General features: G+C 40.5%; 1 protein-coding gene across 1 annotated transcript in view; it reads right to left on the bottom strand.

Annotated features, from left to right (window-relative positions):
* LOC139542239 (RNA-binding motif, single-stranded-interacting protein 2-like) overlaps positions 1–26,043 on the bottom strand; it is a 39,387-nt gene extending 13,344 nt beyond the window's left edge. The window contains exons 1-4 of the mRNA XM_071347428.1: positions 25,893–26,043; positions 18,690–18,856; positions 10,786–10,844; positions 10,025–10,116 (exon numbers count right to left, since the gene is read on the bottom strand). Coding sequence (XP_071203529.1) covers positions 10,025–10,116; positions 10,786–10,844; positions 18,690–18,856; positions 25,893–25,964 — 390 coding nt within the window. The 5' untranslated portion in view covers positions 25,965–26,043. The remainder of the gene's footprint in view (positions 1–10,024; positions 10,117–10,785; positions 10,845–18,689; positions 18,857–25,892) is intronic.
* Positions 26,044–26,695: the final 652 nt, after the last annotated feature.

Genomic DNA, 26,695 nt, shown 5'->3' with positions numbered 1-26,695 from the left:
TTAAGTAATTAATTTGCATTTTATTGCATGACATAAGTATTTGATACATCAGAAAAGCAGAACTTAATATTTGGTACAGAAACCTTTGTTTGCAATTACAGAGATCATACGTTTCCTGTAGTTCTTGACTAGGTTTGCACACACTGCAGCAGGGATTTTGGCCCACTCCCCCCTACAGATCTTCTCCAGATCCTTCAGGTTTCGGGGCTGTCGCTGGGCAATACGGACTTTCAGCTCCCTCCAAAGATTTTCTATTGGGTTCAGGTCTGGAGACTGGCTAGGCCACTCCAGGACCTTGAGATGCTTCTTACGGAGCCACTCCTTAGTTGCCATGGCTGTGTGCTTCGTGTCGTTGTCATGCTGGAAGACCCAGCCACGACCCATCTTCAATGCTCTTACTGAGGGAAGGAGGTTGTTGGCCAAGATCTCGCGATACATGGCCCCATCCATCCTCCCCTCAATACGGTGCAGTCGTCCTGTCCCCTTTGCAGAAAAGCATCCCCAAAGAATGATGTTTCCACCTCCATGCTTCACGGTTGGGATGGTGTTCTTGGGGTTGTACTCATACTTCTTCTTCCTCCAAACACGGCGAGTGGAGTTAGACCAAAAAGCTCTATTTTTTGTCTCATCAGACCACATGACCTTCTCCCATTCCTCCTCTGGATCATCCAGATGGTCATTGGCAAACTTCAGACGGGCCTGGACATGCACTGGCTTAAGCAGGGGGACCTTGCGTGCGCTGCAGGATTTTAATCCATGACGGCGTAGTGTGTTACTAATGGTTTTCTTTGAGACTGTGGTCCCAGCTCTCTTCAGGTCATTGACCAGGTCCTGCCGTGTAGTTCTGGGCTGATCCCTCACCTTCCTCATGATCATTGATGCCCCACGAGGTGAAATCTTGCATGGAGCCCCAGACCGAGGGTGATTGACCGTCATCTTGAACTTCTTCCATTTTCTAATAATTGCGCCAACAGTTGTTTCCTTCTCACCAAGCTGCTTGCCTATTGTCCTGTAGCCCATCCCAGCCTTGTGCAGGTCTACAATTTTATCCCTGATGTCCTTACACAGCTCTCTGGTCTTGGCCATTGTGGAGAGGTTGGAATCTGTTTGATTGAGTGTGTGGACAGGTGTCTTTTATACAGGTAACGAGTTCAAACAGGTGCAGTTAATACAGGTAATGAGTGGAGAACAGGAGGGCTTCTTAAAGAAAAACTAACAGGTCTGTGAGAGCCGGAATTCTTACTGGTTGGTAGGTGATCAAATACTTATGTCATGCAATAAAATGCAAATTAATTATTTAAAAATCATACAATGTGATTTTCTGGATTTTTGTTTTAGATTCCGTCTCTCACAGTTGAAGTGTACCTATGATAAAAATGACAGACCTCTACATGCTTTGTAAGTAGGAAAACCTGCAAAATCGGCAGTGTATCAAATACTTGTTCTCCCCACTGTACATGACTACATTGTGCGTGTTTACATTAATTATTATGCAACAGTCCTCACATGGGATTTGAACTCACAACCTCTTTGTTCACAGTAAACCGATCTTCCTGCTATGCCACCATGTACATGTCGTTTAAGATGACTATTCTCCTCATTGATTTGAGATACTTATTTCAGCGATATAAGGGTTTTCGGTATAGTTGTCTGATGTTGGTCGGTCATGTTAACCTGTTTTAATGATACTGCACTACGATCAATCCAAAAAATTACCAGAGCTGAGATTTACTTCAAAGTCCATGCACCCTATTACTTACACCTATCAAGTTGTTTCACATCCGCAGAAGTGCCTCGGGTTTCTTTGGGACATTCCTAACTATACTGGGCCAATAATCACATGTCAAAGAGGGGGGTGCAACTCAATATTAGGAAGGTGTTCTTAATCTTACTGTATTGTTAAGAGCAGGGTGACTCCCTTAGCAGGTCTTGAACACTGGCCACCAGCACCAATGTCAAATGCCCTAACCACTTTCCCAATAAGGGATATCTTTAGGACATGTGCTTATTGGGCCAGTATAGTTAGGCCCTGCAAAGAAACCCTAACCCCTCCTCCCTAGGCACTTCTGTAGATGAAATAACTTGATAGGTGTAATCAATAGGGTGAATGCACTTTGAAGTAAATCTTAACTCTGTTAAAAGTACAAAAAAAGATATATTTTATTGATCATAGTCATTCAGTAGTATCATTAAACAGGCTAACATGCCCCACCAACATTAGACAACCATACATCTCTCAAGTTGTGGGAACGTTTGTTGTTAGCTGGGAGTCTGGCTGGACTTCTGTCTCCCTACTCCTCTCTCTGTCTCACTCCCTCTCTCTCTGCCTCACTCCCTCGCTTGCTCTCTCTCTATCTCCCTCTCTCTCTGTCTCTCAAGTCTCTCTCAAGTCTTTGCCCCCCCCCCCCCCCCCCCCCCCTTCAACACTTTATTAGACAGCCAGTCACTGAGAGAGAAGAAGACAGGCCCATTGTGTGAGACTAGCTGTGTTAACAGGACTGAGGGTTCATGTGTCAGTGAAGTAATATGATATCACAGAATAATTGCAATTCAATGGGCTCTGAGTCTCTACGATAATTGGGTGATCTTTGTGGAGAATTATACACTGTGTGAGGGCAGATTTGGACAGAGACTTTTGGAAATCATTCTGATTCATTCCTATGGCTCCACACACCATCATATTCCCAATGGGGCTCTGACCAGGGCATGACTAAATGTGTCAGTCACATGCATAATCCTGACCTTGAATTCATATGCAGGTATCAGTAAAATTATGCAGCTGTGACAAATACGATCTGAAACTCAAGGAGCCAAGTAGTCCTTCCCAAGTAGGAATGCTTGGATTATGTCATATTCTTTTGATTAATTTGATATATTTTCCACTTCTACTCAGTAAATTACCTGCCTGCCCAAACAAATTGAATTGAAATAACAGGAAAGTAAGATAGTTGTATGATAGCGTATCTGAATCTCAACCATAACTGTTTTGCATATTCATTAGTGTGCAGATGTGATTAAAAAGCTGTAAAATGCATTTGATATTCATCTCAAGCTCATGAATTATGCATAGTGTAATCACTGCGACCTGCAGTGAAGGTGATTTGTCTCTCCCTGAGGAACACACACACCTCTCATTGTCACATCATCAACAACAAACACCAAACCCACAGTTTGCAACCACACACACACTATTCCAACCATCACAGACACACACACCCAACACCACTGAGAACCCAACTATTTTAGAGAACGTTCCCTTCGAGGCAATCTGCAGTTCAAACAATAACAAAGCAGTTTGGTAAACAGCTGAGGGATGGGGCTGGAGAAATGTAACCACTCTCAAATTCATAGACAGAGATATGGATGCAAGGACTGACCATCCATAATATCCAAAATATTGTTTTAATCATGTTTTGAGGCTATGGAGTGTTGGTTTACAATTGCATTGTTTACAAACAATTGTGTAAACAAGCTTATATTATTGGTTGTGATGGGGTACGACAGTCTCAAAAGGTCATTAACTGATGTTTTCATAGGAATGTTCCTGTGATGTACAATGAATGTTTCCAAGAGACCATTCCCTTAATATAACATAGAACTTACCCAGAACCTGTTTACCATGTCCTCAGAACGTAAGATGTTCGTGTTCTAGACACGTTTCATGGGAACGTTGCGAGAACGTTTCTGTGTCCGAAAGATAAAAATGAATTACACATCACGTTTTGTTACAGGGCCAATCAAGGTCCTGATTGGTGAACCACTGATCCATTCATAGCTCTTAGTCAGTTGAAAAAGTTAGGGATACTCCCACACACAGTGCTTTTATTATACACTGAGCGGACAAAACATTAGGAACACCTTCCTAATATAGAGTTGTACCCTCTACTTTTTCCCACAGAACAGCCTAAATTCTTCGGGGCGGGGACTCTACAAGGTGTTGAAAGCGTTCCCCAGGGATGCTGGCCCATGTTGAATCCAATGCTTCCCACGGTTGTGTCAAGTTGGCTGCATGTCATTCGAGTGGTGGACCATTCTTGATACACACTGGAAACTGCTGAGCGAGGAAAAACTCGGCAGCGTTGCCGTTCTTGACACACTCAAACCGGTGCGCCTTGCACCTTCTACCATACCCTGTTCAAAGGCACTTAAATATTTTGTCTTGCCCATTCACCTTCTGAATGGCACCCACACAATCCATGTCTCAATTGTCTTAAGGCTTAAAAATATTTCTTTAACATGTCTCCTCCCCTTCCTCTACACTGATTGAAGTGGATTCAACTGGTGACATCACCTGGTCAGTCTATGTTATGGAAAGAGCAGGTGTTCCTAATTGTTTGTTCACTCAGTGTACAACATTTTTTACTTTCATATGTGACATAGTACATGATTATATTGTGCATGTTCATTTATACAGTAATTATTATTCAACATATCCTCACCTGGGATTTGCACTCACAACCTCCTGGTTCATTGTATGCCGATCTTCCTACTACACCACCATGTCCATGGCAGGTACCACTTAATCTGACAGTCCTCATCAGTGACTTGATTTACTTATTTCAACAATTTAAGGGTTTTCAGTATAGTTGTCTGATGTTGGTGGAGCAGATTAACCTGTTTTAATTGTACTCCTGAATCACTATGATCAATACAAGTTTTTCTTAAATGTACTTTTAACAGAGCTTTCCAGAGCTTTCCATATCTCCCTCACTAACTTTAAGCACCAGCTGTCAGAGCAGCTCACAGATCACTGCACCTGTACATAGCCCATCTGTAAATAGCCCATCCAACTACCTCATCCCCATACTGTTATTTATTATTTATTTTTTTGCTCCTTTGCTCCCCAGTATCTCTACTTGCACATTCATCTTTGCACATCTATCACTCCAGTGTTTAATTGCTAAATTGTAATTATTTCGCCACTATGGCCTATTTATTGCCTACCTCCCTTATCTTACCTAATTTGCACACACTGTATATAGACTTTTTCTCTATTGTATTATTGACTGTATGTTTGTTTATTCCATGTGTAACTCTGTGTTGTTGTTTGTGTCGCACTGCTTTGCTTTATTTTGGCCAGGTCGCAGTTATAAATGGGAACTTGTTCTCAACTGGCCTACCTGGTTAAATAAATGTGAAGGAAAAAATAAATAAATAAATAAATACTTCAAAGTGCATTCACCCTATTGCTTACACCTATAGTTACTGTATAAATGAACATGTAATTATGTATGTCGAAGTCTGACAAATATGTACGTTGAAAACACTGTATGTTGAAAGCACTGTGTGTGTGTGTGTGTGTGTGTGTGTGTGTGTGTGTGTGTGTGTGTGTGTGTGTGTGTGTGTGTGTGTGTGTGTGTGTGTGTGTGTGTGTGTGTGTGTGTGTGTGTGTGTGTGTGTGTGTGTGTGTGTGTGTGTGTGTGTGTGTGTGTGTGTCTGTCTGTGTGTGTGTGTGTGTGTGTGTGTGTGTGTGTATCCCTAAACTTGCCAACAGACAGAAAGAGCTGTGAATGGATCAGTGGTTCACCAATCAGGGCCTTGATGGGCTTGGTATTGATATTTTATTAGGATCCCCATTAGCTGTTACAAAATCCCAACTAGCTGTTGTGAAAGCAGTAGCTACTCTTCCTGAAACATGACATAATAAAGAGAGCATTAATAGACACGAACAGCTCAAGATCAGAACTACGTACATTTGAAAACGGCATTCATAGCCTACATATCAATACATACACACACAAAATATCTAGGTCAAATAGGGGCGAGGTGTGGTGCTGTGAGGTGTTGCTTTATCTGTTTTTTAAACCAGGGTTGCTCTTTATTTGAGCAATACGAGATGGAAGTTTTTTGTCAGTGCTGAGTGTAAGTTGACTATGAAAACAATGTGGAATTTTCAACACATTAATGTTTCTTTATAAAAAAATAAGAAATTATGCAGTCAGTCTTTCCTCAACTCTTAGCCAAGAGAGACTGGTATGTATAGTATTTATATTAGCCCTCTGATTACAATGAAGAGCAAAACGTGCTGCTCTGTTCTGGGCCAGCTGCAGCTTAACTAGGTCTTTCTTTGCAGCACTTGACCACATGACTGGACAATAATCAAAATAAAACAAAACTAGAGCCACCAGTGTGGTGTCAAAAAAGCAGAGCATCTCTTTATTATGGGCAGACATCTCCCCATCTTTACAACCATTGAAACTATATGTTTTGACCATGGCAGTTTACAATCTAAGGGAACATCAAGAAATTTAGTCTCCTCAACTTGATCAACAGCCACACCATTCATTACCAGCTTTAACTGAGGTCTAGAGCTTAGAGAATCATTTGTACCAAATACAATGCTCTTAGTTTTAGAGACGTTCAGGACCAGTTTATTACTGGCCATACATTCCGAAACTGACTGCAACTCCTTGTTAAGGGTATCAGTGACTTCATTAGCTGTGGTTGCTGATACGTATATGGTTGTATCGTCTGCATACATGGACACACAGGCTTTGTTTAACGCCAGTGGCAGGTCATTGGTAAAAATAGTAAAGAGTAGAGGGCCTAGAGAGCTGCCCTGCAGTTCACCACACCTCACATGTTTGACATTATAGAGGCTTCCATTAAAGAAAACCCTCTGAGTTATATGAGGTAAATAGCTCTGAATCCCCGATATGGCAGAGGTTGAAAAGCAATAAAACATATGTTTTCTCAACAGGTTATGATCAACAATATCGAAAGCTGAACTGAAATCTAACAGTAGTCATTTGTGTCAATGCAGTACATATTGAGTGCCCTTCTCTATAAGTCTGTTGTCAATTTGTTTACAGAGAAATAGCATTGTATTTGGTCAAACATCATTTCCATATGTTTACTAAGAGCTGGCAACAAGCTGATTGGTCTGCTGTTAGAACCTGTAAAGGCCGCTTTACCAATCTTGGGTAGCGGAATGACTTTGGCTTCCCTCCAAGCCTGAGGACAAACACCTTCCTCTAAACTCAGATTTAAGATATACAGATACTTTGCCAATTAAGTAATCATTAAAATAATTGGCAACACCATATGATTCGATAAAAGAGTTGAATTTGTCTTTCTGCCCCTAATTTCATTTAAAGTACTCAAAAGTTTTTGTTCCATCATTCTTGTCTTCATAATACAGTTTCTTCTTCTTTTAGTTGAGTTTATTCACATAATTTCTCAATTTGCAATAAGTCAGCCAGTCAGATGTACAGCCAGACTTATTAGCCACTCCTTTTCCCCATCTCTTTCAACCATACAGCTTTTCAATTCCTCATCAATCCATGGAACCTTAACAGTTGTAACATATAGATTCTTAACAGGTGCATGTTAACAGGTGCATAACAGGTGCATCAATAATTGGAAGAAGCAATTTCATAAATTCATCAAGTGCAGCATCTGGATGCTCCTTATTAATCACCTTTTTTTTTCTTTTTTTACATCATCCACATAAGTCTCAGCGAAATCTTTTGTATGATCTCTTATACACAGTTTTAGGCCCAGCTATTGGAACTTTCCTGGATATAGCCACTATATCGTGATCACTGCATCCAATGGGGACAGATACAGCTTTAGAACACAGTTCTACAGTATTAGTTAATGTGATCGATACCTGTGGATGATCTTGTTCCTGTAGTGTTTGTAAACACCCTGGTAGGTTGATTAATAACCTGAACCAGATTACAGGCACTGGTTACAGGAAGAAGCTTCCTCTTGAGCGGACAGCTTGATGAAAACCAGTCAATATTCAGGTCCCCAAGAAAGTACACCTCTCTGTTTACATCACATACACTATCAAGCATTTCACACACATTATTTAGATACTGACTGTAGCAACACCCCAAAATAATAGTCTTTAGACGAGGCAAATGAACCTGCTACCACAGCACTTCAATAACAATTGGCATGAGATCTTCTCTAAGCATTACAGGGATATGGCTCTGAATATATACAGCAACACCTCCCCCATAAGCATTCCTGTCTCTTAGATGTTATATCCTTGTATTGCTACTGATGTATCATCAAAGGAATTATCTAAGCGAGTCTCAGAAATGGCTAATATGTGAATGTTATCTGATGTTAGCAAGTTACTGTTTCATGAACCTTATTTCTAAGGGTACATATATTAATATGGGCTATTTCCAGCCCTGGGTAGCTTCTCAGAGATAGACATAATATGGAAAAGAACAAACGAATCAAGAGAAAAGAGAAAACAACATTCAGCAGGCCATTAATCAGTTGGTGTGTGTTAGTGTGTGTGTGTCCTGCGGAGTTGAAGCTATAAACTCATAGGCTTGGAAACAGTAACAAGGCCTGAAAACTCAGAAAACTGGAAACCAGAATGTTCTTTCAACGTTCTCATAAAACATGTCTAGACCATTCATATCTTATATTCTGAGAACATGGCAACCATGTTCTGTGTATGTTTGATGTGACGTTGATGGAGTATTCTCCTAACCCTCCGAAAACTGGACACCAGCTTGTTCTTGCAACGTTCTCATGAAACGTCTCTAGAACATTCATATCTTATATTCTGAGAACATGGCATCCCTGTCCTGTATATTTTTGATGGGGCGTTGATGGGAAAAAAAATGTAACCCTCAGACAACTGGACACATGAATGTTGCAGCAATGTCCCATTAAACGTGTCTAGAACATTAATGTTGTATATTCTGAGAACATTATAACCACATTGTAGATAAGTTATTCTTGACATTAAGGGAATGTTCTCCTAACGTTAACACCAAAATATGCTAAAAAGGTTCTCAGAACGTTTTTGCTAACATAGATGTATTTTTTTATTTATTTAACCTTTATTTAACTAGGCAAGTCAGTTAAGAACACATTCTTGTTTTACAATGACGTCCTACCCCGACCAAACCCGGACGACGCTGGGCCAATTGTGGCCCACCCTATGGGACTCCCGATCATGGCCGGTTGTGATACAGCCCAGAATCAAACCAGGGTCTGTAGTGACGCCTCTAGCACTGCAACGCAGTGCCTTAGAACGCTGCGCCACTCAGAAGCAATATATAGAATGTTCCCCTGACTAACGGAGAACTGGACCACTCAAACATTACGGGAACATTATGGGTAACATTACAAAAACGTTCTCTCTCCCTAGAATTGTTAGCTGGGAAGCTGATCTCCATTTGTGCTGGATTACTGACATTCACAAGTGTTCTCACATACTGAATAACCCATATTTCAGTCTGCATGTATGTCTGGTGTTCATTGGGAGGTTTACAACCTTGGCTGATACGTACCCAGACACATTTCTGACTCATTGTGAGTCATTCTGGTGAAATTTCATCTGCTCTGTTCTGATCCTGTGGGCTGTGTGTGTGTGTCAGAAATGGTGTGGGGCTGAGGTTGGAGCAGTTTGTGTGTGTGTGTGTGTGTGTGTGTGTGTGTGTGTGTGTGTGTGTGTGTGTGTGTGTGTGTGTGTGTGTGTGTGTGTGTGTGTGTGTGTGTGTGTGTGTGTGTGTGTGTGTGTGTGTGTGTGTGTGTGTGTGTGTGTGTAGTTGCCAAGTGTACGTTTAGTGTGTGTCAGAGATGGTGCAGGGCTGAGGTTGAAGCAGTCTGTGTGTGAGTGTGTGCGGTTGCCAAATGTGTGGTTTGAGAGTGTGCCGAGAGGCCAGCCGGTGGGACAAGGCTCGTGGTTGGGCACTGGGCACTGGGCCCTGGTACTGGGCTGGGGAGGCTGGGGAGAGAGCTGCTCAGACAGTGACTCAGCCTCCTGCCTCCCTCCACCAGGGAGAACAGGCTAGCCCTTTGTACAGGTTGCTGAGGGAGCAGGAGCTGCTTGCCTGGGACACACTCCCTGAGCACACCTCTGTAAGACATACATGCAGGCACACATACACACACCGATGGGCTTAATTGGTCAACACACTACTCTCTCAAGGGTCACCACACAAAGACAAAAGAACAACCACAACAAGGAGAGCTCTGCTCTCAGAAAGGGGGGAGCGATATAGAAACAGGGGGAGCTAGAGAGAGAGAGAGAGAGTAGACATCTTACCTTAGCCATCTGAGCCTGGACTCCACCAGCTTTCAGTGCGGTCACTGCTTTCTGTGCCGCGGACGGACTGTCAAAGTCAACAAAGCCATAGCCTGCAGGGACAACGACAGACAAACATACTTTGAGTTGTGACACTGAGAAGTACATACCATGGCAACAGGCCTAGGGCAGGGAGTTTTCTGACTAGGACTATGTGACCTGACCAGGAAAAACGTAAAACTATAGACTATAACTAGGGACCAGGGTTATTCCTTGCCAGGTAACATGATAATGAAAACCATCTGTCCCTAGGCATGAACATAGAGATATATACAGTATCTACCTATGGCCATGACACCTCAAATCATGCAGGTCCTGTGCAGGTAAGCATTGAATGGGGCTGAAACAGCAGACAGGTTAAGGATAATATGACAGAACAGAATCTCTCCACTACTGCACTGTGGACAGGTTTAGGATAACACTACAGAACAGAACCTCTGTGGTGGAGGCAGGTTTAGGAGAATAGTCTATCCTTCTACTGTGGCCAGATGTGGCCAGAACGCTACGCTGCCCACGTTTTGGGTTACATCACGAAAACACCCGCTGAGAATAAACAGAGAGAGCCTCTCTGGAATGTTTGCACGTCATGTTTGAGCTGTGCGTGACATACATCTGCGTGTACTGTAGGTGTGAGTGTGTTTGTTTGTGAGTGTGTTTGTGTGGGTGAGTGAGTGAGTTTGTGTGGGTGTATGTTTTTTTTTAAATAAAACACCTCTCCTCACCTTTGCATTTGTTGGTGGTCTTGTCCAGGATGGCTTTAGTGGACATAATTTTTCCATACCTGGAAAACACAAAGGTGGATGGATGGTCAGGGTTTCTGGGGACCAAGCAACGCTTCTGCTGCGTACAGACCATTACTAACGTCATATCATATTAGTAAAGTTGGCAGGGTGGAGGTATTATAAAGGCATTGGGGGTCTTACGGTGTGTGAGTTGAACTAATTTGATCTGTGGAGATGCATGTTTTAAGAAGTGGAATGTGGTAGAACCGGAGAAGTGATTCCCATGAGGATTCCCACATCCTACTCAATCCAACATCACTCCATCATTGTCTATGAGGCTCATCCTAACCCTGTCATCTCAAGGCAGAGCGTGTGTTGGTGTAGTGTTGTATTTCCTGAATGGAAATTGTAGATAAGCAATACTACATTACACACTGTGTAGTACTAAATATACATATACCAATACGATCTCTGTTTCCTAGCAACCATACATTTCTATCTTACTCATCTGACTTAATCATCTTCTTTCCAGGAGGAACATATAGGGCCTGTATATGCTGTCTATTAATGCATATTATAGACCTAGCTTATAACAAATGACCCAATGCATGATTGACAATTATGTTGTTGTAGTTGGAAATACAGTGATCTCCAGAAGTATTGGGACAGTGACATTGTTGTGTGGTTTTGGCTCTGTACTCCAGCACTTTGGATTTAAACTGATACAATACATTATTTGCCATTCATTTCTATAATCTGAAACACAACCAAAACAAACAGCAAATGCATTCAACAAGTTTGTAAAATCACAAGCTTGATCTAATCATTGTGTGCTAGGAATATGGGACCAAATACTAAACTTTGGACTACTTTAATACACATAAGTGAATTTGTCCAAATACTTTTGGTCCCAAAAAACTGGTATGAAGGATCGGGAGACAGGCGCAGGAATGCGTAATAGTATTTTTTATTATACCCAAATTGCGGCGTGCCGTGTAAAGACACGGAGACGAAGACCAAACAAACACGATACAAAACACAGGCTAGAAACCCAAACAAAAGAGCAAGGAGAACCTCGAATATATAACACAAGCGCACAATGATTAACTCATGGGACGAGACCCGTAATCATCTATGCAATCCACAATGGCACAAAAGCCCAAAACACACAGCACAGGTACTCACACACCAACGGACATTGTAACAATAATCGACCGGACAATGGTAAACCAAGAACACACTTATACAAGTACTAATCAGTGGGAATAGGGGACAGATGTGCGTGATGAATGTTCCGGAGGGATCCGTGACAGGGACTATGTAAAAAAAAGTGCTGTAATTTCTAAACGGTTCACTCGATATGGAAATAACCTCAAATTAAAGCTACAGTCTGCACTTTATTAACCTCATAGTCTTTGTATCATTTCAAATCCAAACTGCTGGAGTACAGAGCCAAAACCAGAAAAAAATGTTTCACTGTCCCAATACTTTTGGAGCTCACTGTATATGTAGAAGTCTTGACTTAATCATCTTTGTTCGAGGAGGAACATATTGGGCTTGTACATTGCCGTCTATTGATATTCTGTACTGTAGACCTAGCTTTACAATCTCCCCTGTTTCTGCACCAACACTGCAGAAGCAGGATATCAGCTCCCTGCATCTCTCTAGGCATGTGTATGTTCTGTAACCTGATCTCACTCTCCTTGCCTAGGCTGTGCTGTTCTGTGCTGTACAAGCAACCCTGCATGGCTGGCTGGCTGGGATCCACAGCAACACTTTCTCTCTCACTCTGCTAGCTAACACAACACCCAGAACAGAGCCTCATCTCTGGGTCCTACTGCCCCTCTATCTCCCTAGCATAGCTCCCCCAGCTTTACAGCAGGGTATAGGCACACACCAAACAAAGGAGTAAGGGCTGCCCTTGAACTTTTTTACTACAGCACATGAACATCACACACCTATTAAGGAGACGGGTGTTGTTTTGAAAATCCTCTCATTGTTTCTCAACCTGCACTGTGCTGTACTAACAGAGACAGACCGGACAGGTGTCCCCTGTTCTTTCTATACACATGTTCCTCCAACTGGCATATACTGTTATTTGGTATCTTCCAAAAACAGGCTACTAAAAGCTAACAGGAAATTAAGCTATTCTGCATATATTACACTGGTGTCTACAATTCCAAACAACTTTAGAGATTTGAATTAGCTAAAGGACATTCTCCACCACACTGTAAATATGCTCTAAAGCAAACTTTTCCCATTTGACCTCTAATGTAACATTAGTATTTCATGTTACGTTTGCTGATCTATGCAGGATGCTATCAAATACATTATGCTATCAAATACATTATGCCATCAAATACATTATGCCATCAAATACATTATGCTATCAAATACATTATGCCATCAAATACATTATGCCATCAAATACATTATGCCATCAAATACATTATGCTATCAAATACATTATGCTATCAAATACATTATGCTATCAAATACATTATGCCATCAAATACATTATGCTATCAAATACATTATGCTATCAAATACATTATGCTATCAAATACATTATGCTATCAAATACATTATGCTATCAAATACATTATGCTATCAAATACATTATGCCATCAAATACATTATGCTATCAAATACATTATGCTATCAAATACATTATGCTATCAAATACATTATGCTATCAAATACATTATGCTATCAAATACATTATGCCATCAAATACATTATGCCATCAAATACATTATGCTATCAAATACATTATGCTATCAAATACATTATGCTATCAAATACATTATGCTATCAAATACATTATGCCATCAAATACATTATGCTATCAAATACATTATGCTATCAAATACATTATGCTATCAAATACATTATGCCATCAAATACATTATGCTATCAAATACATTATGCTATCAAATACATTATGCTATCAAATACATTATGCTATCAAATACATTATGCCATCAAATACATTATGCTATCAAATACATTATGCTATCAAATACATTATGCTATCAAATACATTATGCCATCAAATACATTATGCTATCAAATACATTATGCTATCAAATACATTATGCCATCAAATACATTATGCTATCAAATACATTATGCCATCAAATACATTATGCTATCAAATACATTATGCTATCAAATACATTATGCTATCAAATACATTATGCCATCAAATACATTATGCTATCAAATACATTATGCTATCAAATACATTATGCTATCAAATACATTATGCCATCAAATACATTATGCCATCAAATACATTATGCCATCAAATACATTATGCTATCAAATACATTATGCTATCAAATACATTATGCCATCAAATACATTATGCTATCAAATACATTATGCTATCAAATACATTATGCTATCAAATACATTATGCTATCAAATACATTATGCCATCAAATACATTATGCTATCAAATACATTATGCTATCAAATACATTATGCTATCAAATACATTATGCTATCAAATACATTATGCTATCAAATACATTATGCCATCAAATACATTATGCTATCAAATACATTATGCTATCAAATACATTATGCTATCAAATACATTATGCCATCAAATACATTATGCTATCAAATACATTATGCTATCAAATACATTATGCTATCAAATACATTATGCTATCAAATACATTATGCCATCAAATACATTATTCTATCAAATACATTATGCTATCAAATACATTATGCTATCAAATACATTATTCTATCAAATACATTATGCCATCAAATACATTATGCTATCAAATACATTATGCTATCAAATACATTATGCCATCAAATACATTATGCTATCAAATACATTATGCTATCAAATACATTATGCCATCAAATACATTATGCTATCAAATACATTATGCTATCAAATACATTATGCCATCAAATACATTATGCTATCAAATACATTATGCTATCAAATACATTATGCTATCAAATACATTATTCTATCAAATACATTATGCTATCAAATACATTATGCTATCAAATACATTATGCTATCAAATACATTATGCTATCAAATACATTATTCTATCAAATACATTATGCTATCAAATACATTATGCTATCAAATACATTATGCTATCAAATACATTATGCCATCAAATACATTATTCTATCAAATACATTATGCTATCAAATACATTATGCCATCAAATACATTATGCTATCAAATACATTATGCCATCAAATACATTATTCTATCAAATACATTATGCCATCAAATACATTATGCTATCAAATACATTATGCCATCAAATACATTATTCTATCAAATACATTATGCCATCAAATACATTATGCTATCAAATACATTATGCCATCAAATACATTATTCTATCAAATACATTATGCTATCAAATACATTATGCTATCAAATACATTATTCTATCAAATACATTATGCCATCAAATACATTATGCTATCAAATACATTATGCTATCAAATACATTATGCCATCAAATACATTATGCTATCAAATACATTATGCTATCAAATACATTATGCCATCAAATACATTATGCTATCAAATACATTATGCTATCAAATACATTATGCCATCAAATACATTATGCTATCAAATACATTATGCTATCAAATACATTATGCTATCAAATACATTATTCTATCAAATACATTATGCTATCAAATACATTATGCTATCAAATACATTATGCTATCAAATACATTATGCTATCAAATACATTATTCTATCAAATACATTATGCTATCAAATACATTATGCTATCAAATACATTATGCTATCAAATACATTATGCCATCAAATACATTATTCTATCAAATACATTATGCTATCAAATACATTATGCCATCAAATACATTATGCTATCAAATACATTATTCTATCAAATACATTATGCTATCAAATACATTATGCTATCAAATACATTATGCTATCAAATACATTATGCCATCAAATACATTATTCTATCAAATACATTATGCTATCAAATACATTATGCTATCAAATACATTATGCTATCAAATACATTATGCCATCAAATACATTATGCTATCAAATACATTATGCTATCAAATACATTATGCTATCAAATACATTATGCTATCAAATACATTATGCCATCAAATACATTATGCTATCAAATACATTATGCTATCAAATACATTATGCCATCAAATACATTATGCTATCAAAATCATTATGCTATCAAATACATTATGCCATCAAATACATTATGCTTTGGCATAACATATCCACTGTTTTCTGGTAACATTATTTGTGGACAATATTGCTCTGTGTGCAAATGGAAATCACCCCTAGAATAGGCTAACTGCATGGTGGGAACTGGTTGCTACTAGCTCTCTGCTCTGGGCATTATATCGTATTTGCAGGCCTCCTTAGTTGAGCTATGGATATCCCCATAGAATACTGCATGAGGGAAAGATTGCTACAAGCTCCCTCTCTCTCTCTCTATCTCCTCCTGGGTACTAGCTGTGTACAGTACAGTATTTGCTGGCCTCCTTAATTGTGCAATGGAGAGATGCCCATCTACTAGTGCATTCAGCTGGGAGGTCTGACTCTGTGGCTATATGGTGTGGAGAGAGGGAGGTTGGAGGGGCAGGAGACTCAGCCATGTGTGAGAGCGCAGAGAGCAGAGAGTACAGTGTCTAGCATAGCACCCATAGTCAGCTAGAGCCAGGCCAGAGCCAGCCACCCAAAGAGGCTGCGCTGCTGGGGCTAGGAGGCAGAACAACCTCCCATCCATACCCCCCAGGCCTGGGTTCAAACAGTATTTGTTTTCCTTCAAATACTTTGAGCGTTTGATTAAGCATGTCAATTGTGTGCCGGATGGGCATGGTTGGTATTTATGAAACTCATCCATTGATTCCATTGCACCAGGAAAGCCTAATCAAGCACAGAGTAAGTATTTAAAGGATTTAACATACTATTTTGAACCCAGGTGTGATACCCCCACCAGAGCTCATAGCTCCTCGCCTCACATGGAGAAACTGGCAGTTAGTTAGTTAGTTAGTTAGTTAGTTAGTTATATCAAATTCATGTTTCCTGTAGTTTTCACTTCATCATTCAGTTCATGACTTTATTCTTGTTCTTCCCTGTATTGCCAAGCTCTCTATAGTTACGTACACTGAGTGGACAAAACATTAGGAACACATATATAATATTGAGTTGCACCCCTTTTGCCCTCAGAACAGCCTCAATTCGTTAGGGTATAGACTCTACAAGGTGTCGAAAGCGTTCCACAGGGATGCTACCCATGTTGACTCCAATGCTTCCTACAGTTGTGTCAAATTGGCTGGATGTCCTTTGGGTGGTGGACCATTCTTGATACACGCAGGAAACTGTTGAGCGTCAACCAGCAGCGTTGCAGTTCTTGACACAAACCGGTGCACCTGGCACCTGCTACCATACCGCGTTCAAATGCACATAAATCTTTTGTCTTTCCCATTCACCCTCTGAATGGCACACATACACAATGAATGTCTCAATTTTCTCAAGGCTTATAAGTCCTTATTTAACCTGTCTCCTCCACCTTCATCTACACTGATTGAAGTGGATTTAACAAGTGACATCAATAAGGGATCATAGCTTCACCTGGATTCATCTGGTCAGTCTATGTCATGGAAAGAGCAGATGTTCCTAATGTTTTGTACACTCAGTGTACAGTAGAGTAGACCTTGCATAGCGCCATCCATTCTTATTGCCTATTTTTAACAAAGCATATTTTCATCTCAATAATGGTATACAAAACCATACACCTTGTTTAATACCCTCCTCTACTCACAAGCAAATGCAGTGATTTGATCTACTCTGTAACAGCAGAACTACCCACATACCACCTCACACAGAAAACCTTAACTCCCTACATTCCTCCGCCTAATTCCCCCTCTCCCTCCATCCCCCTCTCTCTCCCGCTGTCTCTCTCCATCCCCCTCTTCATGCCACTGGCCTTGTTTGTATTTCCCTTTCCCCTGGGCTCAGGGTTTCCTGTGGGTTTGGGCAGCCTCATGTGAGCCATATCTTCCAGACAGCTGGAAAATAGCAGGCCTCATTCACTCTGCTTCTCTTCTCCCCCCTCCCTCTTGCCTTCTCTCTCGCTTTCTCTCCCTCTGATTCCCTTCCTCTCCCTCTCTACTTCCCACCCTCTCTCTCTTCTCCATTCACTTTCTCCCCATTTATCTCTCCTTCCCTCTCCCTCTCCCTTCCCCCTCCTCTTTCTCCTTCCTTCCCTCACCATCTAGCTTTACGTCTCACTCTTTCTACTGTTTCGTTTCTCCTCAGGCTCCAGTATTCAATGAAGAGAAGCCAACTCCTTCATCTTCACCCAACGGGCTTTTTCATTTGGTGTTTCAATGATGATCGAACAGACACAGACCAAGTGGCTCTGGCATAACAGTTCTGGTTATCACTGCTGTGTGTCTAATGCATATTGGAAATGCTGTAATCATATGATTTCTTTGAATGCAGAGATACCAACCGCTCAGACCACTGGAAGCTGAGTGAGCCCATTCCCTGGTGATGGCAAGACCATCATACAGAGAGGAAGCACCAGGGAGAGAGACAGAACGTGCTTAGTAAGCTAGCTGTTGGGAAGTCTGCCCTCAGTTGTGCCTGCCTGAAACGTCCAGTTGATCTGTCCACAGGCCACTGACTGGTGACATACTTGTAAAATGTGCACCCGCTTCTTGCCCTTTTCAGCTCAAACATTATTTCAGGCCCTGTCTATCCCCATTAACACAATTTCCTCAATCACTATTCTCTTCCACCACAGTTCATTCATTTTACACAGAGCCATAGATTCACTGAGAGGTGTGGTGGCGGAGTGATTTGTTGATGAGTTACTCACGGCTGACACAATTTGACCAGGTCCTGGTCTGTGGTTCCCGGGTGGAGGCCGCGGATGTAGAGGTTAGTTTTGCTCAGCTGCTCTGCGCTGAGGCTGCCGTTACTGCTGGTGGTGGTGTGGTTGGGGCTGGGTAGAGCCATCTGGTGGCTGGAAGACACATACGTCGGCTGGAGCGAGGCAGAGACAGGATATGACATCAGAAACAGGATATGATTACATTGGGCAGTAGCTGGCTAGCATGTATGCAAGATTTGATTCTGGGTGAGATTGGACATTTGGTGAGGATGTAAGGGCGGTGGTTTGGTAAAACCAATTGGCGTGATGAGTAGGCTAACCTTGCTTGAGACTTTATGCCTATAGGCTTTGGCTCAGCAGGCTAAAATGTGCAGGAAACCCAGTTTTGAACCCCAATATGTCACAGTAAAATGCTACAATCCTCGACAGTCCACAATCCTGAATAGGCACGTCCATTAGATCACATCTGGGCTGTTATCAGTCAACTCTCCAGGCTGTTCATGATCCACCGATTTATATTTAACTAGAGTGTAACCTAATCTACAAAAATCTATTCAGGAAACAATTAGCAGGATAACCAGTTACAGTGGATGGTTAAGCAAAGGGCAACATGTCAATATAGTACCCTACAAATCCGGGGCCAAGGCTGCGAAATCAATAGCAATTTGGTTATTTAACTATACTGCCTCCTAGATAGGATTTCAGTGTACTTAACTGCCTCCTAGATAGGATTTCAGTGTACTTAACTGTCTGCTAGATAGGCTTTCAGTGTAAGGCTACCATGGTCTGCTAATGGGGGCAGTAATAACATAAAACATTACCATCATGACCTATAAACACCAGACCATGGATACACTTCTAGACAGAGAACTCTTCACATGAATCACATTTCAGTCGAGTCGGCACTCTGCAGGGCTGCTATAGCCACAACTCAATTTATATCAATACTGAGCTAACACCGCTTTGGAGGGGAAATCAGTTACTGTTTGAACCTATAACAGTCCCCTGTGAATCAATGCTGTCAGTTCGGTCGAAAATGAGAGCATATTAGATACAGGAAAAACTGGAAAGCGACTAGTGTCTCTAAAGTAGCCGAATGAGCTTGATTCCAGCCCTCAGTAGTCCCCTCCCACTCCGCTCCACTCTGCTCCAGCACTGACCTAATGGTGTCCAACTAGCTGTTGTTTCCTGCAAGTGTGATTGGTAACCCGCTCCAATGAAACAGTTCCTCTTCTTCTTCCTTCCCCTCCTCCTCCTCTCTCTCTAACAATTTACATCCTTCCCAAACCACTGCTCTACTGATATACCATTCTGTCTGTGTTTCCACAGTTTTGCATTCATCATGGCCTTCACAACACCCAGCAGCACGCAGCCTTGAACCCCTCCATAAGAGTTTTACCACCCCGTCATTAATCACTGTTGTTACTCTCACAGAGCCCATTCATTCACCATACCCATTCTGCACCTCTAATCTGCCTCTTTTCAGCATCAGTAGCAGGGCAGCACATTGTTTGTTTTCCCACAATCACGACCTCTTCCTGTGGCTTGCTCTTGCCTTCACTCCCAGCCTACCAGCCTGCATGGAAACCCCTATCAGAAGGGATGCACCTGCCTGGGTACTGGGATCTGTATGTGGCTGGTGAATGGATGGAGCTGGGTCTGGGTGTGGCTATAGAATCTGTATGACACAGAATGGAGCTGTATGAAGCCTGGTGGTAGATATAATCTGTATGCTGGATGGGGCATAGGCCTAGATGAAGCCTGTCTGGATTTGTGTGTTGGATGGATGATGGGGTTGGATAGATGTGGCCTGGGCCTGGCTAAAGGATTGGTGTGCTGCTTGATAGAGGATGGAGCCTGGAACTGGTGCTAAATAGAGCTGTGTGCTGCTGGACGAGACCTGTCTGGATCTATGTGATGGATGGATGAATGGGGATGGATGGATGGGGCCTGGGCCATTGAAGCCTATCTAATTGGGGAGATAATTGGGGCGCTTGCTAGCGGAAGGCGCTAATCCCTCTCATGTGCTCTCCAGTCAGAAGGTACTGTCTCATTAAGACTGCTCTGCTCTGCTCGTTCTGAGACAAGGAAGATGGCAGAGAACCAGAGAATGAGATGGATCCACACCCACCAGGCTCCCATCTGCCTGCCTGCCTGTCTGTCTGTTTGCTGTCTGTCTCTGTCTGTCTGCCTGTCTGTCTAATGCCTGCTGCCTGTCTGCCTCCCTGTCTATCTGCTGCCTGCCTGCCTGCCTGTGGCCTGCCTGCCAGCTCCAGGTGTTCTGTTCTACCAAACAGTACAGAAGGGCTCCCATGAAAAAGAGATTGATATCTCAATGGGATTCACCTGGTTGGATAAAGAACAAACAAACACAGTGCAGGATTAATAGCATTGGTATGAATAAATGAATTTGTGGAATTTCCATGATGTATAGGTGCATACACTAGCTGTAACTAGTTACATCCCAAATATACATAGGGGAAGCTAATGTGCTGCAATGTGTGCAGTCAGTGTGTGTAGTTCATATTTCATTTGTTTCTGAACATGCTTATGAATCACAAATCTTGTGTCATTACCATTCGGTAGGTTGGTTTCGCAGAATTGTGTGAACAATGTGTGCTCTTATATGCACTCTTGATCACTGCACTGAGTTTGACCCACACTGGCATCTGATGGATGTCCTTCCTGTCCTGTTCCCCTACTGTAAACACACAGCCTCCTACATGTTTGTTCACACTGCTTCTTACAGACAGCAGCAGCATTAGAATGTGGAGTTAAATTATTTCTTTACATTCCCACGCCATAAACAAATGTTTGTGTTAGTTAGTTAGTTACCCTCAGAATTGGGGGTAAGACAGAGGGGGTTTCTTTTCTACGGCCGTTTTCACGTTTTCCACATTCCTAAAAGCCTCATTAGTACCGGAACACAGACTAAAGAATGTGTCTCTCAAGACAATGAAGGCTTAAAGGAAAACTCCACCCAAGAACTATCTTTTGGCATTTGTTTCATTAGTCCATTGTTGATATAGTCCCAAAATGTTTTGCATGTCAGCAATCAAGTTTTGAAGATATGTAACTTTCAAAATACAGAAATATGATGCTGCGTTTTGCCTCACATGATGCAGAATGCATCATACCGGCTGTATTTCTCTATTTTGAAAGTTATATATCTTCAAAACTTGATTGCTGACATGTAAAACATTTCGCAAATTTTTTTTGCTCCCGAGTTGCGCAGCGGTCTAAGGCACTGCATCTCAGTGCTAGAGGCATCACTACAGACCCTGGTTCGATTATGGGCTGTATCACAACCGGCCATGATTGGGAGTCCCATAGGACGGCGCACAATTGCCCCAGCGTCGTCCGGGTTTGGCCGGGGTAGGCCATCATTGTAAATAAGAATTTGTTCGTAACTGACTTGCCTAATTAAATAAAGGTTAAATAAAAAAATACAATAAAAAATCAACAATGGACAAATGAAACAAATATCAAAATATTGTTTTTGGGTGGAGTTTTCCTTTAAATGTGACTGAGTGAGTACTGGGGAAATCCTAGTCTTGTCCCATGCTGTTTGTATGTGCTGAAGGCGACACTTCTACCATTGGCAAGCCAAACATCTTAGGCATCGAACATAGAGAGGAGTTGGCTTATAGCACAAGCAGACTGGATGCAGCACCAGGCTAGGAAAACCCTACTTTTAAAATCACATGGTTTACACTTTATTATCAAAATATACAATGCTCTATATGTCGTTATAAGCACGTAGAGCCTTTAGAATTTATTGTAGTACGGGGATATATATAATATCCCATCTGAGTGCAGTCTTTCCATTCTTTACCAGTACACAATAGGACATATTTAAGAGACATTTTAAGTGTGGGTGATAGCTCTGAGCTGTTCCTTCCTCTCTCATTGAACTATAGCACTGTAAATATTAGCCCTGGAGGTTATTGGATGTATGTTTCCACAATGTACAGTGTTAATGTACACAGCACGTGACAGAGTTTTACTCCCACACCTCAGGCCACAGCTGGAATCTCAAAAATATGTTCCTCGATTCCTCACATCCACCCTCCTTGCCTCCTTCTCAAATCGTCACTGTGAAGCAAGAAAAGCTTTGGAGGAGCAGATCCAAGGAGAAAAAACCTTGATATCCTACTGAAATGATCCCAGTTCCATTTATACTCAGTTCTCAATAAACACATTTTCAAAATCTGTCAAAAAAACACATCACACATTGCATGACACTCCATTTCTGTGAAAATAAATACATGTTTTATCTGTCTAAATAAGCAAAGGCCTACCTGCTTGGCACAAGACATTTGCAAAGGCCCGGTAGAAATGATCATGTTTCTGAAAGTACAAGCTTTCTGTATTTGCTGCCTGGTACTGTATTCTGCCACAGTGTGCAGAAAAGGTTTTGGGGGGAAAACACAGCGATGGCATTCTTCTGATGCTTCTACTTCAACCTGCAACCTGCAGAGACGGCAGGTGGGTCTTCATTCTGCCGCTCCACTCTCTGAGTCAATCCAACTCTACACTCAAAAGTACCAAAAACCTAAACCGTTTTTGTTTTAGATATGCAGAAAAGACATTGAAGACAGAGGAAATGAAGAAAGAGGAAATGAAGACAGAGGAAATGAAGATAGAGGAAATGAAGACAGAGGAAATGAAGAAAGAGGAAATGAAGACAGGGGAAATGAAGAAAGAGGAAATGAAGACAGACGAAATGAAGACAGAGGAAATGAAGACAGAGGAAATGAAGACAGAGGAAATGAAGACAGAGGAAATGAAGACAGAGGAAATTAAGACTGAGGAAATGAAGACTGAGGAAATTAAGACTGAGGAAATTAAGACAGAGGAAATTAAGACAGAGGAAATGGAAGAATAAGACTAACACATAGGGTTTGAGAAAAGTGGTCCACTTTACTCTATACAGAGGAAAGGTCTGGTGGCTCCCTTGTCCACGGGAACTGAACCCCTAACAACCAAAGAAATCAAGGTATGTGAGAGGGAAAAAAGAAGAAAATGGGGGAGGGAAGAGGAGGGGAAGGGAGGGGTGCGTAATCGAAAGCAGAAGAAAGAAAGAAAGAAAGCAAAAAAAATCTTAATCCCTTTCTTTCCTCCACCCTTTTTTCCTTGCATAAAAAATACACAGAGCAGAGCTTACCACTTGACCTTGGGTTTACATGTTTTCCCTCAGAGTGACTTTTGAGCTCTCACAATGAGCAAAAAAAGGCATGAGTTTGCAAAAGCAGAGCAGCAGACACCCCTTCTATCCTGACATGAGCACATTGTTTGAAGACAGAGTAGTGCAGCCTATTCCCTGTATAGGGAATAGGGTGCCATTTGGGATGCATGCCATTTGGGATGCATACAGAATTCCAGGAATTCCAGGCCATTAATCTGAGCAATCTGAAATCCAGCAAACCATGACGCAGGGAAAGGAATAACACAGCCCTGGGAGGTGGGAGCTAGGGTTATGTTTCAGGAAAGTTATACACTACCAATGCGTATTTCAGCAATGTTGCACCAAGTCAACAACAAGATTCACAATGCAGAATAATAAAATATGCTATTGACCCGAAGAAACATGCGTTTTTTCCCATCCATAACGTGAAAGCATCAGGATCAAAACTAGGATCACAAAAAACTATTTTACAATTAGGCTACATTTGAAAAAATATATGCTTTATCGTTTCTTATTTTCAATTCCCGTAATATCTCACCCAATCCAACACTCCATATTCAACTTCATCATTATATTTTATTCTGTTTTCTGGATGTTCATTTTAAAATGAAAAAATCTTATCAACTACCAATAAATATAATTTATCATTACAAACTGTTAAGTTGTTACAAATATGTTAAATAATAATCAGCATATTGATTTGAACAATTTCAAAAGGCTACACTATGTACAGCAGAGCATATTCATATTTCCATATCTATAAATCACTGTTTTATATTGGCCATGTTCCCAGCCATCAGATCATATAGGGGTTCACAGCCTGGCCTCATAGACTAGACGTAACATAGTAAATGTGAATCCGGGACATGCAAATTAGTATGATGCATTATGTTTGGTATGGTTACACACATTGGAGAGGATGGATAGGCGTATAACGCAAACATCTAGGAACCCAAAGACTACTTTGCAACTACTTAGCATGTTAGCTAACCCGCGAACATCTAGGAACCAAAAAGTTGCGAGTTCGAATCTCATCACAGACAACTTTAGCATTTTAGCTAATTAGCAACTTTTCAACTACTTACTACTTTTTAGCTACTTTGCAACTACTTAGCATGTTAGCTAACCCTTACCCTTACCCTACCCCTAACCTTAGCCCTTTAACCTAACTCCTAAACTTAACCCTAATGCCTAACCCCTAGTCTAGCTAACATTATCCAGCTAGCTAATGTTCGCCACCTAGCCACTATGCTAACATATCATAAGTTTAGCAAATTCATAACATAACATACAAAATTAGTTATGGACAGCCACAAATTAATACATATCATACGAAACATAATATATCATACTAATTCCAGGTGAATACATTCAGTTTCCTTTCCCTTTCCCTTTAATTGGCTTGTCTCTAATTTACATAAAGAATAATACGAAATACTCTGAGACCAGGTTGGATTTCAAGGGGTGGTGTAAATCTTTACACTAAATAAACTTATTTGGTTAACTTATGTTACGGTCTATTCAAAGAGAGATCTTACTCTCATCACGATGAAAAATGTATTTGACACATCCAACAATTGGTCGTTCAGTTTACAATTAGACATTGGAATAAACCCGAGAACGAGCGCAAAAATGATCTAGGCTATTCGCCGCGCAAGTTTAATCCGTACATTGACTTTCTCTGTGCCAATGACCAGAGCGAGGAAGAGCACTAACGTTCACCCAGACGCGTAGCCTACAATAAATTCATGCATTATACCGGTATTCTATTTTATTATCTATTCCCAATCTTGTTTGGGGGATAGACAAGAGTTAAAAGCTATTTTAAACCGACAAAATAGCCTATAGTTATTTTGTAGCATAAATGGTCCACTTTCAAGGACACTGCAGCTTAATAGCCAGGCAACCTAACTGCCACAAACGATCCAGAGGAATGAGACCGGCATATAACCTACATATAGCACATTATTCAGATGGAGTAAAATACAGCATCGCTTTACCTTTTTACTAGTTCTGTTTGTATAGCCGTTGTATGGGTTGAATCCTGTCCTCGGCGGCACAGAGAGCAGCATTTTTTCAGCAGCAGCACTATGTCTGGAGCGAAGAGCACAGCCGAGGCAGGCAGTCAGCTGACGTCAGACAGGGAAATTCAGTTTAGAATCTGACTGGGGTTGTGATTTGACTAGCGCTCTCCCAGCTCCCAACCACTGGTAGTGTGTAGCCTTCTATGTGACTTTGCGTTAAAAAGCGCGCTTTTCTGTGTTCCTCTTTCCATGTAGGCTATTTGGTAAACCTGGAAACAACCAGACAATGAACATGTATGACTTTGGACATGCTACTATTTCGTATGAAAGTCTGGACACACATTTAACTTTTATTGGCATTTTATAAAGGCTTTTTGTAGCTTGTATAGTCTTCAATAACATTAGCAATTATTAATACACATCATTAATCATATCTAACATTGGGACTAATAGACTAATGTTATAATATTGACCATGGCCCAACCTGATGATATTTTGGCAAAGGTACATGGCATTACACCATCACCATCAGTATAAAGTATGGCAGTGGGTCATGAATGATCTCAAAACCTTGTCATTAATCAGGACACTGATGTCCTGGGATGGCTCATATTATCATGCAATGGCACAAGTGTTTTTATAATCAACTGCAAGTTGCTTGGCAACACAGTCCCTCAACCCTCTGCCTTGACTCCTTGTGTATCTACCCTGATTAGCCCTCAAGTGTGCACAACGTGTGTATGCAAAAGCTTACTCTCAGCCACATAGTAGTATGAATG

The sequence above is a fragment of the Salvelinus alpinus genome, chromosome 17 (assembly GCF_045679555.1).
Source record: "Salvelinus alpinus chromosome 17, SLU_Salpinus.1, whole genome shotgun sequence".
Lineage (NCBI taxonomy): Eukaryota > Metazoa > Chordata > Actinopteri > Salmoniformes > Salmonidae > Salvelinus > Salvelinus alpinus.
This window is presented reverse-complemented; position numbering and strand designations above follow the sequence as displayed.